Source organism: Hyposmocoma kahamanoa, unplaced genomic scaffold (genome assembly GCF_003589595.1).
Source record: "Hyposmocoma kahamanoa isolate Upper Pololo Valley unplaced genomic scaffold, ASM358959v1 92, whole genome shotgun sequence".
Classification (NCBI taxonomy): Eukaryota; Metazoa; Arthropoda; class Insecta; order Lepidoptera; family Cosmopterigidae; genus Hyposmocoma; species Hyposmocoma kahamanoa.
This window is the reverse complement of record NW_020654748.1, coordinates 21,138,761-21,159,827: the sequence shown is the minus strand read 5'-3', so window position 1 is coordinate 21,159,827 and position 21,067 is coordinate 21,138,761. Positions and strand designations below refer to the sequence as shown.

The 21,067-nt window shown below is 38.8% G+C and overlaps 1 protein-coding gene across 2 annotated transcripts; it reads right to left on the bottom strand.

Moving 5' to 3' along the window:
* Positions 1-550: 550 nt before the first annotated feature.
* On the bottom strand, positions 551-20,636 carry LOC113236411 (MAP kinase-interacting serine/threonine-protein kinase 1-like). Of its 2 annotated transcripts, none has more exons than XM_026472448.1 (5): positions 20,573-20,636; positions 12,035-12,223; positions 10,749-10,990; positions 2,445-2,714; positions 551-1,810 (listed from the first exon to the last, which is right to left on the bottom strand). In XM_026472448.1, exons 1-5 carry the CDS (start codon positions 20,622-20,624, stop codon positions 1,082-1,084), a joined length of 1,482 nt encoding a protein of 493 aa, XP_026328233.1. In that variant the 5' UTR covers positions 20,625-20,636; the 3' UTR covers positions 551-1,081. The 2 variants fall into 2 exon arrangements, with proteins under 2 accessions (XP_026328233.1, XP_026328234.1); XM_026472449.1 differs by lacking the exon at positions 20,573-20,636 and adding an exon at positions 18,296-18,614.
* Between the last annotated feature and the right edge of the window lie 431 nt (positions 20,637-21,067).

Here is a 21,067-nt window from a genome sequence, read left to right as displayed (position 1 = left end):
ACATCTGTATTTCAATGACATTTCAAATCAATGATTTAGTCGTAAACAAAATTTTAACAAAGTTCTGCGTCAGTAAGTTAAGGATTGATTGGATAAAGCCACCAGATCGAGTGAAAAAAAAAAGAAAAAAAGAAAAAATATATAAGTGAATTACATTTTTGAAATCTAATATGAATGTTTGTGAATGCAAAGGGCACGACGCCACGTGGGTGGGAGCTACGCGATCTTTGTCCAATCAACTTTGTACGCAGGGTTACAGTCTAGCAGCACTACGCTTAACATTACTTCAACATTTCATTCTTTCAGCAATATAAAAGTATTCAAACTGATCACAATGTTATGGCAGTTCCATGGAACTCCATGCAACACGTCACCTAACACAGTTCCAGACAAAATATATGACAATTTCAATCTATCAGTTGCCAAGTGTCCTCCTGCTAAGAATCAATTGAAACACTACAAGTTCATTAGGTTACGAAGCGAAATTGTCCTTAATCGTAAGTTTTAGACGATTCCGGCGGTCACGCGCAACTACGGCGTACACTTGCACATCTCAGCGAAAATGTCACATACTGCCTCGTCTCGCATCAATATAGGTCGATTCACTCTTACTTAATGAGATGCGGTTTTTCCATCGTTGGTAAAAAATGCAAAAACAATCACATAACAGACTAGTATCCGAAAACGCTACAGAAAATAACAAAATTTATATTTATTGCGAAACTGATAGGCCACGAAAGAAAGGCATCACACAAATAAGCTCAATTTCAATCGGCGGATTTCATAAATCCAAAAATAATTATTTTTTTATTCGTAGACAATATAAAGTACGTAGATCGGCACAACTATCTCGATATAATACGATTTTATCGACCGCGGGCGGTCCGGCGGCGCGGCGGCGCCCAACATAAACTCACAAATACTCTACATATCGATAAAAACTATTCAGTCGTTTTTATTTATTCATAAAAATATATCTTTAAAAGGCTCAAATAAAACCGATACAGCTCTACGGGGACCGGTCACGGGGCGATCGGGGGTTATCACTGGCGGGAGGCGTCCTCGGCGGGGGCGGGCGGCGCTAGTGCACGGGCAGCGGCGCCGGCGCGGGCGCCGCGGCCAGGCGCCGGCGCAGCAGCTGCGACTCGGCGGGCGGCGACAGCCCCAGCGGCGCGTCGCTCTGGCGCGCGCAGCTGCGCGGCAGCGGCGGCTCGTCGGCCTCCAGCTCGGGGATGGGCGCGGCGTCGGCGCTGGGGTAGCACGACTTGCTGCAGCGCAGCGCCGCCGGCGGCCGCTCCATGTACGAGTAGTTCATGGAGAAGTGCTGCTGGATGACGCGGTTGACGGCCATGGCCGACTCGGCGAAGTTGGACAGGTTGCGCGCCGACATGTTGCGCTTGATGTTGGCGGGCGTGTGCAGCGCGGGCGCGAAGGGCGCGCAGTCGGCGCGGCGCAGCCAGCGGTGCTGCAGCACGCGCTCGGCGCTCAGCCGGTGCGACGCCTCGCGCACCAGCAGCTGGCGGATCAGGTCCTTGGCGTCCTCGGAGATGGCGGCCCACTCCTCCTCGGGGAACGAGTAGCGGCCCTCCTGGATGGACGAGAACAGCAGGTCCTGGCAGGCGCGGCAGTTCTCGCCGCGCTCCCAGCCGCAGTCGGCGCCGCAGTCCGCGCGGAACGGCGGGTAGCCGCACAGCAGGATGTAGGCGATCACGCCCAGCGACCACAGGTCGCAGCGCTTGTCGTAGTGCGCCGCCGCCGAGCCCGCGAACAGCGACACCACCTCCGGCGCCATGAACTCCGCGCTGCCCACCTGCGGACGACGTCACCCCATTAGTCGGCCCGTCTTTTCGTTTAAGCCAAGCGCCAGTAGGCGTTACATTCCGCCCGGGTGATAACTGTGTAAATGTTTGCGACGAGCGTTCTGTTTTGTCTACGCCTCGAACAATACCAGTGAAGACCCGCACGTTTCGCGAAAGGTGACGACGTATTGAACGAGCTACGTAACTCGTGGAGACTCGTTGTGGGGCTTTGCATTGTTCGCGCTGAACATCTGTTATTAACGATTACCTTTATGCGAAAAAACTACGAAGAAGTCTCCAAATGTTTCAATAACACTATAATATCTGAATAGCTTATCGCATTAACATTTTAATGTAAAAAAACATTATTCATGAAAAGTAAATAATATTCTTATCCAATGATTAGTCAGTCGATTATTGTACTTATTGATGTATAAGTAATACCCATACTCAGTAATTATTATATGATATAATATAGTATACAACGTTTATACCGTATCAGGTTAATTACTTTTTAATGTTATTTATCATTTTTCGGATAAAACCGTATCACGCGCAAACAAGACGGAACAAGACGTGCAAAATTAATTCATGATTCATAATGATTATTTGTGAAAACACAGGTAATGGATAAAAAATACTAACCGGAGTCATTAATTGCGGCGTAGCTAACGGGCTGGCAAGGCTCGATGTGAAGCTGATGCCGCTTCCAAGATCAAAATCGCAGATCTTCACAGGGCAAAGTCTGTCGCGATGCACGCACAGAATGTTCTCAGGTTTCAGGTCTCGGTGCGCAACGCCCTTGCCGTGAAGGAAATGCAGGGCGTTGGCGAGTTCACGCACGATTTCAGCCGCTTGGGGCTCCGAGAAGTAATGGTGCTCCTGAATGCGAGAGAGGAGCTGTCCGCCGTTGATCTGGAACAATTGAAACCTTGCTTTACAAATACAATTCAAATCTGTTTTACACAAAAGACAGGTTACGACAGACGTTAGTAGCAGTAGAGCTTCTTGTGAAAGTGTTCATCCATGGAAGTACTGCCACCTTATCTATTTCTGCCACCAAGCAGTAACGTCAGCATTACTGTGTTCCGGTTTTAAAGGGTAAGGGTGCTGGTGAAATTACAGACACATGGGACTTGTCAACTTATGTCTCAGGGTGTCGGGCGCAGTGGCAGTGCCCCTCAGATCGTTGCAATTTACAAATCTTTGCTCGAGTGGCACAGATAGGAGATATTATTATAAAAAAGACGGACTTATTGCTAAATAGAAACATCGAAGTGACTGGAAAACCTTAAATAATAATAATAATCCCCTTGATATCAGAGTCTTGATTTGTCGCGGTTAGCAATCAAAAGCTAACGTCACACGAAGAAAAAAAAAACGGAAGTTTTCAAAATTTATTTAGCTTAATCGACTTGAAAATAAAATATTAAATATCTCTTTTATTTCATATCGCCCCATCTCATCACTAAGTCTGTATTTGATATTTTTATCATCGCTGAGTAGGCGGATCGATCTTACCGAGCGTTCAAAAGCCTGTTGTGCTTATACCCAGGCTGGCGTACGATGCTGATAATTTGTGTTAATTCTATGAGTACTAAGCGGTCATTAGAGCACTTTTTTAATAAAACTGATATTCGTCTATAAATACGTCACAAATTAATTGAGATAACGGTTGATATTTATTACATAATCAGATAGTCATCTGCTAAATTAGATTTGAATTAAATGAGATGTGAACGCTCGGATAATTTTCACGTCGAGTGGCAATATTAAGTTGTTGGTTTTGACCTGCTTTGCATCAAATTTTAATTTACACACCTCGTGTCGAGTCTTTGTAAGACGAGTACATTCGCCTGTGGTTTAATCTGTACACGTCGAGAAGTTAAATATTAATTGAAACATAAAACATTTTGAAACATGATGAAAAAATTATTTACATAGTACGATTCAAAATTTCATTATAACCGTCAACCCATTTATACATCCCAGAGGGTTTATACCAAAGTGCGCCACGCCTGGCTCTTAGCGGGTTGGGGATGTCACACGTTAATCGTTACTAAAGTTCTTGAAGCTGTTGAACGAAGTTTTCCTTCACTAATACCGAGAGGTACCTCTACTAAAGTATTCACAAAATGTAGGTACGTAAATTAGAAATCTGTACGTGCCGACACAGGGATTCGAACCCTAGACTTTTCAATGTGCTACCACCGATCTTATTGTTATCAGCGGCGAAATTGGCAAATGATTTTATGTTTTTTACTTTATGATAGATACCAAGAGACGAAAATAGCTAAGGTGGTAGGTAGTACTACCATTTTTGTATTATTTTTACGCATACATATTGATACAGGCGACTGTACTCAGTGAGCTTTTTAGAAAGGTAAATAAATACACGTCTTATATCCCCAGGGCTTAGCGTCTGGCGAGTTGCCGGACCAATAATTTTGTAGCAATCCTTCGTCGGTTGCCGACTCTGACCTACTTCCACTGCTTCTCTAAACAATATCGATTTAAATCAACTTTCGACTAAGCCTTGTTTATTATTATCAGTGATCCGAATATATAACGTTTAATTGCCTAAACTTTACTCGTACACATAGTGTGCATAATACCGCCCACTGTAATTCCGAAATGATTAAAAATAAAGGTAAAAAATTAAAATATAATGGATTGTAATGAATATTATGATGTTTTACTGTCATGATCTTAATGTATTTTTGTTAATTAATTACTACTCCACTGCTTTATTACAATAATCAATACAATCGAATACTAAGAAAAAACCCTTCTATCTGTCCAGTCCTGGCAGATCGAAATTATTCGATCTTTATATGTATTTATAATTATAATAACCGTTTTTTTGTACTTACAATTAAAACGTTTCGTCTACAATACATTACCAAAGTACAATAATAATTCAGGGATTTCAGAGAGAGGTGTATTATCTACTCTATATAGTATATTAGCTCCTTGAAGTTTAGGTAAATATACTTTATTCCGATGTCTGATTATTATACATCACTATTGAGTTATTCTGTTTTATGTTAATCTGAAATATAGTGGTTTATTTGTATAATGGACTTTTTGCAAGCATGTTTTTAGCTATTGACCATAAATTTTCCTTTAAATTGTTATTCGCTACGGTTTTGTTACGTAAATTATCGATTATAATAGGTACTTCGAGGTTTATTTACTTTCTTGGTGATTTCATAAGTTTATTTAATATATTACTGTATAAGTATGGTGGCCAAGAAGTGGTTACAGAAACCCAAGACATCCTGCAGCGAAATAAGTAAACGACATCGTCGCCGTATATGGGTAAGTGGATGACTCAAAGTATGCCTATACCCAACGGTGGATGAAGTGCGGCTGTGGGTGGTGGTAATATATATATATATATATATATATATATATATATATATATACTTATCATCATCAATAATATATATATATTATTATACCAAGTGACGAGACGTACAAGTCGTGCGTCTGATAGTAAGCGACACGCCTATCCATAACACTTGCACAGCCACTCAGAGCTGTAAATCCCTAAGATCTTAGGGGCACTGCCTTTGCGCCAGTCACCCTGCGACATAAGTTGACAAGTCCCTTGTGTAATTTCACCAGCATTCTTACCCTTCAAAAGTGAAACGCAATAATGCACACGCAACTACTTGGTGGTACAAATAGGTAAGGTGGCAGTACTACCTTCGACGAACTCTTTCACTTTTTTTCACGATTTTTTGACTCGTTTATAATTTATAAAATTGGAAGTATCAATTTATTTTTGCCTTCAATTAATAGTAATGAATATTAATTTACATGTCACATGACTAATTATTTGTTTTCATGGCACTCCTTTACCTCGTTTTGAATTGGTATTAATTAAAATAAAATTCCAATTGTATTTGTGATCTATTTTAATGCGCGTTAAAATGAGTAATGTTTTGTTTGAAACCATCTGGAGCACAACCGCGTCAGGCAACCCGGTGCCGATGACACTTTGTCGCCGTTTGAACCTTTTTACTAATATCTTTTGAATATTGGACGGCGCTGTCGCAAAAAAATTATATCGCTCTTCTAACAAACCAATTGAGCAAATTTTTTAACACACGGGCAACATAATTTGAGCTCTACGTTCATATACAAAACAGCTAGAGATCGTATGGCGATTACTACAGAATGTTCCATATTGAAAGCCGATTAAGATCACACTTTAGTGTCACTATGCCCGGCCAATTATTAAGTATAGAAATATATTTAAGGCCTTTGTTACAACCACACCAAATAAATGGTCTCAAAAATACTATGAGTACAAGAGCAAAAGAATTCAGTCCCGGATACTACCCAGAACACCCAAGATCAGAATTAATTTACAAAAGGTAACTTCTCAAATTGGTCTTACTGGGAGACAAAGCTCCTCATCCAGCACCGACTGTACAAAATCGTTGCGCCAAATAGATCGACAAAAAAATTATGCTTTATAAAAAAATGCTCTATCGATATTGAAACGTAGGAGAGGGTAAGCGACGACGCTTAGTTTGTTAATGCATTGTATCTTCGCAATGTGGATTACTTTAAATTAAATATCAGAATATGATAGTACGGGGTGCCTCGTCTCGCTAAAAGGGTCTCAAAAATAGACTACAGGCTGACAGTGCGGTTTCCGAGTGTTTTCTACGTAATTGCCGCGTACTGCTTCTCCATAGAGAATTATCACCGACGTACCGTCAAAATTATTTACAGCACATATTTGTGAACACCGACGTGTTTGTATGAAGTGATCAGTGCATGTTAATCTCATTGAACTTTCTAACAACGCAAGTTTTAACCAAATGTTTTATTCTAAAACGCACAGGAGTCATTTCCAGTAATAAATAATAATAAATAACGCACACACTCAACATAGCCTCGCACTAGGGAAACCCTGTGTCGCGGGTGCAATGGACACACACATAGACAACCACAAATTACACCCAAACTCACGAGATAAATAAATGTAAGCCATACAAACATTTCTCCCGGCCCGGGAATCGAACCTGGGACCTCTGCGTGGCAGTCCGACATGGTAACCGTTCGGCCACGGAGGCAGTTAAATACTGGTGATGGGCGCAGTGGCAGTGCCCCTCAGATCTTTACGATTTAAAGGTCTGAGCCGCACTGCAGATGTTATGGACAGGCATGTCGCTTATCATCAGGCCCACGATTTGTGCGTCCTGTGTCACTTGGTATTATAAAAAAAAAATAGAAATAGCAAGGGGTGGAATAAAAAACATTTATCTTATAATAGAACTGGCGTGCAATTCTTCGTCTTATCACTCCACACTCGTAGAAATCCATTTAGTTTCAATAGAACAGAGCAGAATTAAATATTCCAGGTTAGGTTTCTCTACCTAATTTTGGTGGAAATGTTTATTATTTAAGAATTTAAGTATTTTGTTGTAAAATATTAAATAATATTGCTGATTACTACACTCGAATAATGAACTGTTTCGTGATAATATTATGCAGTATTTAAATAATAAATATTGCCTCCGAAATTAGGTACGAGAAAATTAACTTGAAAATTACCCATGTTTTTAGTTAGTATATAGTTAATTCAATACGACATAATGGCAATCATCCTTCTACCGTCATAGGCGTACTTTCTTTTAAACAAGAATATTGATGGGATCAGCCGTCAGTAATAAAGCAAAATTATTCTATTGAATCAATATAAACACTACGGCACAAAGAAAAGTAGCGACATTTTTCGTGTGCGGTACTTTTGAAGCATGAATGGGTTAAATGGCAAAATTGTGCCTGTACACAGAATATCGTTGCCATTAGGACGTCTGTGGTGCTACGCAGTTATTTCGCAGATGTTTTCAAACACATTACTCATTGTAATGCGCGTCGAACTTCCCTGTGATATGCCAACCCGGCCACACCCACAGCGGTTAATACAAACAAAATACGAAATGCTCTATGTACATTGGTATATAACTCGTTATATTATAGTAATAAAGTATTGTTTAAACTACGTAGTGTATCGACATGGCGACCGATGACTCATAAAACGTTACTTATATATTGTAAACATAAGGAAAGTATCTAGTATGTGGATGTTAAATAATATTTCAGCATACCATACTTTTTTTAAAGCCCCACCTAGGGAAACCCTGTAACGCTGGTGCCATTGACACACACATAGAAAACCACAAATTACACCCAAACTCACGACAGAAATAAATGTAGACCATAGAAATATTTCTCCCGGCCCGGAAATCGAACCCGGGACCTCTGCGTAGAGACCAGCATGGTAACCGTTCGGCCACGGAGGCAGCTAAACTACTCAAATATGAAATAAACCTTCGTGATAATATTCTAAAATATTCAAATATTAAAAATTGCCACCGAAATTAGATAGAGGAAACTAACGTGAAAATTGCCCATTATGTGTATATATTAGGAAAAGGGAAAAAAGCTTCAAGGGTCTTATAGAATACCCAACAGGAACAAAATGGTAAAGACATAAAGCTTCTCTCGACAAAAGTAAAAATCGCTATGAAAAAGAACCGAATTATGGAATTACTGAAGCGCCAAAAAAGCTCTCCGATAGTTACGTAACCTGGACTGATCGATGTAGAAAAAAAACCCAAACGCTTTTGTTTAGTTCGAATTTATTTTTTTAGTTTAATAGTCGTATAATGACTAAAAATAAAGGCAAAATGTTATTATTATTATTAAATTTATAGCCTATCTTTTTTGAAGATGGAGTCAAATAACATTTGCAGGGTTGCCAGTTTTCGTATCATTTTAAATAGTCTTGTAACTGTTGTCGACAGATTTATCGATAGATTGTGAAAGTAGGCAAAATTTCGCCAAAAATGTCTGAAGTGTGAATGTTATGACGTTATAATGATTACTATTGCGTTATTGTGTTCTTCATTCTTTTTTTTTTTCATTGTTCTTCATATTTTGACAGTTGGTCTATTAGTATACCATACCATATCGAAGGATGTAGCGTGTCCGATACTGTGCCACTGAACCAGAATTCATGTCACCAAGAAGGGCTGGTGAGATGAAGTCTAATTACGCGTACCTATTGTAAATTTGTATTATTTATTTTTAAGTGTTTCTATTTTAATTATTTTATTAAGTGTAATTTACTAACATAGTCCTAAGTTTCTGATTGTTACTAACAAAGTGGATCAATGATCTTAAATAAATAAATTATTATTATTACTATTAGTATCGAAATCATTTTTAGTCATACACATTAACGACAGGCGGATTTGATCCTGTATATTAAATTAAAATGAAAAACCTTAAAATGTGTATCCTATTTGTATTTTTTACACACATACCCACTGCAAAATTTAGTGTATTTATGTATGAATTTTCTAAAGTTAACAATTCAAATGAACCTGTGCTCACCAGTTGTAAGAATAATGGGCCGATGATGATTCAGATGAAACAAGTTCACCTACAATAAGCGTAACTAACATTTAGTCGATAGTCGAAATAACATTTCTCGACTGCAGTCACTAGCTGCTTGCAAGCGGGCAACACTTTTGCACAATAAACTGTCATTTTACTCCATCTTCAAAAGACAGACTTTAGGACAAAAAAATACTAATTATAAACATCTGGTTTAGGGGATACATGATCAGCAAATTCAACCTTTATCGTCCTTTTTCCGTGCAGACAACGGTGTCAATAACGACCACGTGCAGCTTGCTTGTTTTTGTCAACTAATAGCGATTAAGGACTAGACCTTTTTTTCTGATGGTGACAATTGAAGTAATTAATGTCATTTTTTAAAGTAGTATAAACAAAAAAACCAGTAAAATAAGAGGCGATGCTAGCTACAATCTTAAACTTGCAAACAAAAATATTTTGAAACTAGTACTACGTCGAGTTTGCTGGTAGCACTCTATAGTCCACTACAGGCGACTTGTAGACACATTTAATGTTTTCCTATAAATTTGTATTTTTATTATATTGCATGCCAAATAAACTTTTGTACCGACCGCGTGTTTTAAGGTATAATCGAGTCCTTATACTTATTTAAAAAAAACTTTAGCACGAATGATATAACTTGCAATTTTCACTAAAAATTATTTACATTGTTCGATTCAAAATTTCACGTTTATACTGTGGCATCCATTAGTGTTGCAAGAGACAGTTACGCATTATTAAAATAATTGGCATGTACAAAATATATTTTGACACTGTCAAGTGTCAAAATATATTTTGTACATGATAGTCATATCATTATTTTCAGGAGTTATGTTTCCAGCTGTGAAACTATGAAAGCGTTTATACAAATTGCACGATAAAAATAAATTACCAAAAGTATTTACGCACTTAGATCACCACTTATTAATAAAACTATGAACATTGTATTTCAAAGTGAAACAATAAAGCATAATGAAGTGTGTCTAATGTAATGGTATTTCAAAACAGAGTTGCATGACGAAAAATCGCGAATATTAAACGCGCGAAATTCCACAGCCATGTTTCATATCATAGACAATCTAACGTGGCGAAGCGGAGATAATGTCTTTGTGAATTATGAATGAACTTTTCAACTCACACGTTGACTGTAAAGACAAGCATAATAAGGAGTATAATCGCCTGTATTATGTTAAATATCAGTTGAGAATGAGTTGAAATTTTTCATTTGAAAACCTTTCCGAGTCACGCGTTATTGATATCCTGTGGAAACGCAAACCTTAAAACTGAGCTTCTTATTTATAACCATTATGAATTTGAACTTAAGGCAGTTAACAGATCTGATTTGATTCAATTTGTTGCTCAATAAGTACAAAAACCCCAGTTAAGACTTTAAATCACGTCATTAACTTGTAAGCAGTTTAAGCAGCTGCATGAATTTTCTTTATCACGCTTATCTCACTAACTCCGATCTCTACCCCGCAAAAATACAAAAGTGGAACTCACCTTCTCGAAGACAAGATAAAACTTGTCCGTGTCCTCAAAGAATTCAATGAGCTGGATTATATTGGGGTGTCCCTGGCAGTAGTGGAAAGTCTCCACTTCGCGGAACACCCGGGCGCGGGCGTGGCCTGGCACCTTATCGATGATCTTCACCGCGAACTCCTGCTCCGTGTAGATGTTGACGCATGTTTGTACCGACGCGTACGCACCCTCGCCCAAAACTTCACCCGTTAATTTGTACAGGTCTGTGGACAATACACACAATGAAATTTGAATACTACACAATCACAAACTTGTAACTTCTCCACTCCAGAGACATTATATAATGTGGATTCTAAAGAAAACACAGAGCTTAAATCATAATAGATATTACACTAAAAGCACGTAGGTAAAGACAATTACGTCATTGTCTTAGATGCACAAATTAAAAAGTCTATGAACGATAAAGATAAAAAGGAAGCAAAAAAACTTGATCAATATTCGGAAAAATAATAGAACAAATAGAGTTCAAAATTGTAGACAGAACCAATGTCATTGAATTACATGTACAAATTAAAAGGTCTAACAATGGTAACAATATCAAGGAAGCAAAAACCTGATGAAATTTCGGAAATAGAATAAATTAAGTCCAAAATTAACTTTAGCATCGAACACAATAGACGCACTGGGTCAAGGAAGGCGTATTTATAGCCGACCCATTAGGTACCAAACAAAAATTTTTCAAACAATACAGAGCTGTCTAATGACATTGACGTTTTATTTGCTCCAGTTGTTCATCAGATACTAGCTGTTCTGTTATTTGCAGCTATTGCAAGTGCATTGGCATAAATCTGGCAATTGTTTAACGCATTTGGCCTCAATTTATGAGTGAGATAAAACTAAGAGAATTTATAGTGTATTTTTTAAGGTTAAAAGAAGTGCGAATTTGACCTCCATGTCACCTGATGGAAAGTGACGATGAGGTCGGTGAACAATGGACCTGCACACCTTATAATGCCTATGCACTCTCGGCTGAAAAACGCCCAAGTTATATCATTCAGGGAACAAATCTGCAAGAGTTTCATTCTAATGCCGTACGCCATATAAATGTGGAAGCTTAACGTTTGGATTGTCCTACTCATAAGAGTAGGATCCTTTTGGGCCAATCGCTGGGCAAAATATACTTGTAGCCATTACATTTCAAAGACAGGATTTGCAGTCGTATTTTATAAGCCAGCATGTTACTTAATTACCATGTTAATTACATAATTACCATGGCGGAGGTGGAAGGAGTAATAGTAGTAACTCACCTTGGAAACATGATGTAACGACGGAGCTCCCAGAGCGCTTCTTCCTTCGGCGCTTCCTGCGCGCCTCCTCTTTACGCCTCTGCAAGTCCTCGCTGTCGGGGATGGCGACCGGCGCCGAGGGCTCCGGCCCGCGTGGGCTCTCGTCCGACTCGCGCTCGCTGCCAGACTGACTGCTGCAGCGGCCGACGCCTGCATAACAAAAAATATCACATTACTAAGCTGGAAAATCGTACAAACCAAACTTATCAATAAACTTAATAACCTTGGCAAATGACCATGAACTTGCAGCTTTAAGCTCATTCATTATACTCAAGCATTACAAAATGCGTATCCTGGATTTTGACTCTTTTGCAGTAAATACAAATTAATATGCTGTTCAGATCAAAAGTTAGACATAGCCGCGGAAGATGGACGTACAATAGCACAGCAAAGATTGTCAATAAATTAGTCAACTCGCAAAATGTAATCTAACGGTACGACACTCCCTACAGATACGAATCTGACAACGACCGACCACAGCCAGCTGAATAGAAAGTCAGGAGAATTACGAGCCGTCCATCAGCGTAATATTTTGCATTCAAGTCACAACTGCAATCGCCAACGCGTTGCAAGCGAGCTGCGTCTCCGTGCTGAGTCAACAACCGAAACTAATAACGTGATGACAGTTTTATTTTACAACGCCGCAAATTACTACGAAATCCCTTTTTTTTGTATTGCCAAGCACACCGAACATTTGAATAACCCAGCGCGAAAAACCATTACGCATGCGTATGTCGACGAACACAATAACGCGCTGTTGCCAGCGGCTCTCACTTCGCTTTTGGTGCCAGCCCCATTGTTGAAACGTTTTCACCGTGTTTGGTTTTAAAATAATGCTCATTTTGCATGTTTGGCTTTTCGAAAACTCTTTGTACGGATAGATTGCGCCGGGTCGGTTGTTAGTAAATAAGCGACTGTTTGAAACAGCTGGTCCTTCACTATGCACTTCATTAACAAAACAATTGTTTAGTAATAATTTGTATCTTTCTACTTTGTTGAACTGGTAACATTTACTTAACTAGAGAGTATCGGTTCATTGCTATTCATTCACTCGGAACTTTGAAGCTAGAATTTCTCAGAAAAACCAGAGGATTTTAGGTCCTATTCTCGGTTGTTGCATTTGTGCATAGAATGTTGTTTGTGGAGCTAGAATGATATATAATAGTCGTCAAAAGCAGTTGTACGACGATAAAACTCAGGATCATTCACGGAACACTACGTATTCTGGCGAGTGTCAAGCGTAAGCCCGCACTCTTCAGTCCCATCTGTCGGTCACTGATAATAATAATCTGACGTGGTACAGCTGAGTTGGCAAACAAAGCCGGTTCATCGACCTACATGGCCGCGCCCAGCGCAGCGTGCGCGCCCACATTACGCGATCATTCCGTTCTACGTCTTGGCGTCGACGACTAGGCTTAGATGTGACATTACAGTTTTTTTTAATTGTCCTCATAAAAACTATTCAGCGTTTCCATTTCGCTCTCTCGTTAGTAATATTTATTGTTTTCAATGAAACGATTAGTCAAAGCGTTAGTCGACTTTCAAATGTAAATAAAAACCACTGAGAATCCAATTGGAAAACGTACTAAGTCTTAGTTACCAAATGAACAGTTCAAGCTCGATTAAATTCGTCCAACGAACCGTGTAATATTACTCTTCTAGAACTGGTATTACATTCAAGATCTCTAGAGGCTAGTGATTGTTGCACAGTCGCCGCCGCTGTTACTTGATTAGGCGGCGCAGAGCTTGTAGTCCGTATCACGTTGCTGTTCGACTTTCGAGATTAGTAGGCGACATGACGACCGTGCGCCGAACCATTCTGTTCAGCCTTTAAGCCAGAAATAGCATGATTTATATTCTCGGACCACTTTAGTGGAACGTATCAGCAGATAAGATTTCAATCAAATGGCAAACATGATTAATTTCATTTCAATAAAGAGTGCTGGTAGCACAGTGGTAGGCTAAACGGTGGCTTCTCAATTCAGAGATCGACGGTTCGAATCCCTGTAACGGTAGATAATATTATGTAAATGTTTGGTAGCAATACCTCTCTCTAAGAAGAGAACTTTGCCCTGAAGAGGATTCTATGAATTGTAAAAACAAAATGCCAAACGAAGTCCCACGCAATTGTAATAACTTAAGTAAATGAATGAACACAACAAATACTCGAGGAAGCATAGGAGTCGCGGCGCTAGTTCCGCACTTATGACTCATAGCTGCGTTTCTTCCGCATCCAATACTTCGAGTTTATTTGAATGGCAATACAAACATGCACGTATGTCCTCTGAAAGTATATATTTACAGAGTTGCGTGCGCTGTTTAGTGATAAAAGCGAAACTCTGCCATTAATTGCACGCAATGACCTCAGCAGGACGTAGCCACAGCAACTGGCGCAAAGCAAATGCGCAGTTGATTGTTACAACCAGGTTAGAGGCACGCCCACCACAGTCGTCCGATACAAAACAGCTTCCTGTTTATATGAGTTGTATCGTATTACAACATTGCGCAAAATTCTTATTAGAAACTACCATTTACTGTGTTAATATGATAAGTCAAATATTGTTCATTCCGCAATAACCATGAAAACAAAGAAGCTTGTTCTAATCAACTTCAACCTTCACGTTCAAAATGAACTGAGTCATCGACCGCTGGATACAGAAACTCATTTCAATATCTCATAAAAACCTCTACCCACGAATCTCTTCTTGAAATTTAGTATTGATTAAAAACTTTTGATTTTCGCATTTTGCTCGGTACCCAAAAATATATTTATATCATTATAAAAGATACCAACAATAGCCTGAAAAACTAACAGCAGTAGAATAATTTGTCTCTCACATGAACAGTGTTCACAATTAAAGTATGTGTAACGGATTATGTCATAATAACAAAGTAATGGGACTTGGACTCGGGTGTCGCATTTTTCTTTCCCGGGTAGCGCGAGGCGTGGCAGCCCCGCTGGCCTGAACACCCCGCCTGCTAACCAATACAACCCGGCAACAGTCTTGCAAGCTCCATGTTAATTCCACCGATTAAGCCTAATGTAACCACATGACACTCATTCACTCGAGGTCGCAAAACAATGCTTGACCCAAAAATGTAGGCGTGCCAACAAATTGTAAAAACAATACGCCATTAAAATGATACTGTTGAAAATTTCATTTTGTTTGTCTAAGGCTTAATCAATTCATACTTATACAAAAATGTAGTTACGCAAAGCAATCGGCTTATATCGTAAATTAATGTATATTTATGCGTTTTTTGTAGTACGTCACGTACGCCACATCGTTCGATCGCTATTGACTCATTTATTATTAATTTGCACGTCGATATAGTCATTAGAATGCTTTGTTTTAATTCTTAAATTGTCGCAACATCCGTACCCTTGGTGGTTTCTACTTTCTAATCTGCTGGTGGCATTTACGCTTGGCCACGACTGCACTCTCTCGATCGTAGGCCCATTATACTTTTGTTCTATTCTGTACCCTACAGTCGAGAAACAAGGCACTTTCTAATTGCGTGAAAATTAACGCCCTGTGAGCTCCGATTCCTTCAATCAAACGCAATATAATATGTACTGTATTTCATATAGTGAGTATAAATAAAGGTTTGGATTGGTATCATGTTACAGAAATTATATTACGCTCATGATTTGTTACGTCGGTCATTTCTAAATCGATTCAGTCAACTGTCATAATTACTTACGTCGAGCAAAGTCCACGGGGTTAGATCATGTATAGTAGTACAGAATTATTGAGAAAATTGCCAAGTGGGTCTGGCATCACACCAGATAATAATATCTCAGAGAAACTTAGACGGGGGCGTTTCGAACTGCAGTATACGCAGCAAACCACTTTCACTGATTCAGCCCCTATACCTAATAAAGATTATATATATATTCATTTAGAAACTACAGCTTGACTTGATACTAAAACCCATATATAGAAAAGACTAGTAGCGCTTGTGAAGACGAATTTATAGATTGGGAGTTAACGGTAAAAAAGTTTTAGGTGCCGTAGATGGGATAAAATCCAACACATAATTCGTAAATAAACCAATTCGTAGTGCGTAATACGAAAGTGTTGTAGTACAGGGAAGGGGACTGCGGGAGACCCTATGCACCTAGTGGCCCGAAAATCGATTCGGCAAACAGGGTCCCAACGGGGGGACAGAAGCGGAGGGGGTTTGATATTACGCCGCAGAGCTGCTACATCGTCACGGTCAAGGTTACTCCGTTTTACCCAGCCACGATTGACTGAGTATAATCAACTGCAATTCGGCTGGTGTGTTAAAGGAGTGCATAGTAGTCGATACAGTTTTACTGAGATCACGTAATTAACTGTGTCCTGTGAAGAATATCGATTTTTTCCATTTTATAGAAATTTTACATAATTACGTGAGGTAATAATACAAGTACATCCATCCCAAAACAATTTATATAGCACTAGACAACCAATTTAATAAACTTTACAGATCAGCAATCCAAGAACTTGTTATCCAATTTTCCTGTAACTGGTTATATATATTCTTAAGTGGCACTACTTTTATAATTGAATGAACAGTTTTGTTTGGTTTGTGTAATTAGTGGGTGACCTTGACAATGAACGCTAGGGCGTCGCGCTTCAGCGGCCATACTGGAATATAACCGTTGAAAATTATCAGATTGCATTAAATTATCAACGCATTCTTGCATTTATAGCTTTTAACACTATCCACCTAACTAATGTGTAAAAAGTGTTGCGTAATGAAGGGAATTCCAAACCGATAATGAAAACTTTGGAGCTGCTAAATTGGCTGAAAGAAATTCTTGGAAAATTAATGTAACAGTAGGTACGGGATATGAACATGAAAATAAATTAGGAGACAATGCAGCACCAAGTATCATGTTGCAATGCGGACGTAAGCTGGAACCGAAACAGTTTGTCACTCGCAGCCAAAATTGCAAGTAATCCAAAACCCGGCTACTAGAATTACAACGTTATTGCTCTTTCAATAAAAGCCGCTCATGCGCTTAATTAGAGCGTGTTAATCTTCACAAAAGTTGATTGGATTCCTTAAATTACGAATAAAAACAAAACTTTACATAATCAACGATAAGGTGCATTCGATGCCCAACGGCATACCATGAAAGTAATAATCATAAGAAAATTACAATGTCTTTGAAGCTTAATATTCTTATTAAATCCAATTCTATCACCGATATTAACACCCCATAACAACACATAAAATTATTACGCAACTAATCAGCATTTAACTACGGGAAGAAAGTTTTCAAGATATCCAAGATATCATTAATGCAAATACCTACTGCAATCTGTTACAACCTGTATAACCACTTTTATTGCCACTATGGCATTTCAAAATGTAAAAAATTGCTTTTGTAAACTATTAGAATCGTACAATGGATCAATGATATTATTTTTTCCATTCACCAAGGAGTTCTCGAAGTAACCTTCACGTGGCTTGGAAACGATAAACTTTAGTGTTATAAACAGAGCTGCACGGTCACGTCATCCTAAATCATAAACCTGCTAGTACAAAATGCAATAAGTTGTGTATGGTCAGTTTTCAATGCATTGTGCACTTATCTTGAACCTGTTTTCAGCTATAATTGCCGCAATAAAATTTGCACTCCAATTAAAAATACTGTTAAACCCATAATCAGGATCTCTTTAGAAAAACCTACCTAAAGCATTTTCGGAGATGACAAGGACAATGATGACAAACGACGGATTTTCACCTTCATTGTTCACAAAAAACTTTGAAAACAAACAACTGCAAGGTTGGTCTCATTAACATTAATGATATTGATGCTAATTTCGTTGTCCATTATTTTAGAACAGAAAACCTGTGAACGAAACAGATCTACTATACTTTCCTACTATTTACTCTACTAAAAGCTGAAAATAAACGTCAGCAATTTAGAAACAAGCATTTATCCCAAAAATTCTTAAAGCTACATAGAATATAATAAGTAAGTTTAAGTCAGCCATGATTGTTTGAGTTTGAGATATCGATGCCGGTACTGTAGGTATACAAGCTAGGTGTATACATCCATAAAAGGCACACATTGTACGCCTACAGCAAACCTCGCTACGCAACAACACAAATAGCCGGCTTGTATCATACAGCGAGTTGCTAAGAGGCTTAATTTCATAATAAAGTATTTACAGACTCAAAAAACCATGGCTCAGCTGCAAAGTTGACAATAATAACACTCACCGCTATCTACACTCTCTTCGGAGATCTTCTTCACCATTCTGATGATTGCTTGATGCGTTGATACTGAGATGTTCCGAGTAGATGCTCTACTCTTGAAAAGCCGCTTTCAAACTTGTGCGGCTGCCTTCTCGACGTGAAATCGGAACGGCGTTTAAAGACAAGATAGAAATTAAAACGCCTAAACATAAAAAAAATTAAAAGCACCACAGTCGAGAAGGATTTAGGAAAGTGTGCGGAAGGTAATAAACAAACACTGCTAGAAGGCGGAATGAAAAAAACTGCTTGGTGTCGTTAGCGATCCATCCTACACACGCCCGCCCGTTCGATGTTCTAAAATCCAACTGACGAGTTCGTGAGGCCGCGGAGCCGGCTCAACCGGCACACCCCGCGTCCCGTCCGCACCCCGCCGGCCCTCCTTTGCGCTGTTGTGGCCTCTCGTCCGCATCACGCATGCGCTCTCGCTCGCACCGTTGACGTGTTTATATTTTTTGTCGTTATTTTTTTCTCGTCGCTATGCCATTAGTGTATGTGGTGTATCTTCCCATTCAAGTAGGAATTTTAAGACCAGATGTTTACTAAAACACAAGACACTCTACCGGTAATCTTTTTTATCATGATATTCATCTTCAAGATATAAAGAACCAATACGTCTATTGTTTTTAGTCACTATTTCATCATTTACTTTTCCTAATTAGACACACTTTATTTTCATATTTCAGTCAATAGCCAATGCCAAAAACAAAAGGCACCTAGAACTCTAACATGCAACTATGTAATATTAGAACGATAAGCCATAAACATCCGCTTCGTATTACTGTGATAATACATACATATATTATCAATCACTAATACAAAGATCAAAATTATTGAGAATCGTATTCTTCTATTCGCGGAAATTCCGTAAGAACCGAAGTTGAAAATTCAAACAAAGAAAAAACCACAACCAATTACGTAACTTCCAAATTGTTACATCAACCCTCCTTATTCTGAGTCCGTCCTAAAATACTGGTCCAGACCAGTCGTTCTTAGGCATTCTTTGTTGCTGTGGGCTATTATGTAATAAGAACTTCTTTGTCTTCCAAACCCTTCAATGGGTGACCTTCACAGGGCGTTTGTTGACAAACAAGACGGGAGCGATCGCACGACGCACGCCGCACGTGGTACGGGCCAACCGGCCCCACCGGCAACCGGCTCCGCCGCCATGTTTGTTGTCACGCCACCTCCCCGTCTCTTTCTAACCTCAACGTAATACTCTTCTAACCTCGCACTTCTCGCTCTAACATCACCTCTCTCACTCGTGGGCCTACGTGACTAACAACAACAATAACATAACCCTCACGAAACAGAATTGTAAATTCACACATGACAACCAACTGTATCGTGGTGATAATTCAAATTGGCGTTATAATAATTAAGTTGTACTAAATTGATGCATCTTAATTTCGTCAATTATCTTTGTTATCACACCGTACTAGTTTGTGTAATTATGTAATATGTACATACTATTACACCCATTTAGGTTCTTAAACTATATTTTAGCCTCCTTCTTTAATTCGTACAATACATGAAACAAAATCTTATCTCCGGAAAAATAGTTGTCAGGTGTCTGTTACCATGTTATTCAATGAAAAATATTGACAGAGTGTTTATATGAATCATCAGTTCTTAACAATGGAATTTTGGTTATAGGTACCCTTCTAGTGTCTCATTATCCCTTATTTTAAAACAAAGTTCAATATTGACAAACTTGTCTATTGTAAATTTAACGGTAGGCGAGAAGGGGTTTCTTCGTGGATCACTTTCCGTTTTTGAAGAATCACAAACAAAGGGGGATAACGCCTACTGCGGAGTTTTTGGGTCCGGTACTCTAAAACAGTCAACCAGCTGTAAATTTACAACTGAACGAGCTAAGTCGAGGTCAGGTAGCCGTTTAAGATTATATTGGATCCTCCTAATCCTTATTTGTATTTTTTCTTTCCTTTTGTTTTCAAAGACCGCCGTCGAAAAATCCACTATAGCTAAAATTATGTAAACGCTTGAGATGTAACACTTAAGAATTTTGTTTTCTATTGTCTAACGTTTTTAAAACCATTTTAGGGTAAGTGACTACCAGTTATTTGTTGTTGTTGTAAAATTTATTGTCGTGAATTTCATTAGACTGAGAGATTTTGTATGTAAAAGGGTTGTTTTCTGTAGATTTTTACAAATTATTTCCCACGATAGAACGTTGTCAGATAGCGTATGACGATATAATATTTATTTGCAGTTTACGCTCACCTTTGCTCAACACCTTTCTGACGATAGCATTAATGTCTTCCTCGTCATCCATGTCGAAGATGTCCTGGGAACAAAGTAGAACGCTTCATAAAAATCAAGAAGCAATAGACGCTAAAGTATAGTAAAGCTTCATTGTAACGCAAACAATACAATGCTCAATAATACAATACATGCTGCGCAATTGCGTAACCGAATCTCGATTCTCGCCGCTCTTCCCTAGGACCGTTTATAGCTACCCATCTAGCTATAAATGTGTATTCGTTCAAAATTTATTAGATGGCCCCCATTTTTACTGATGCCAGAGGAAAATATACCCAAAATTGTTAAAGGTAAGGCTGTTTTAGATTTAACTGTACTGTTTCTAACGTTATGAAAGGACTGCGCAGTTTTAAAAGGAGCTGTGAATTTTTGTTGTTGTCCTATAGCTCTTGTGTTCTGTGAATGTAGAAATTATAGGAGTACAAAGTGTCAGAGCTCTAATAAGATTAGATGAGC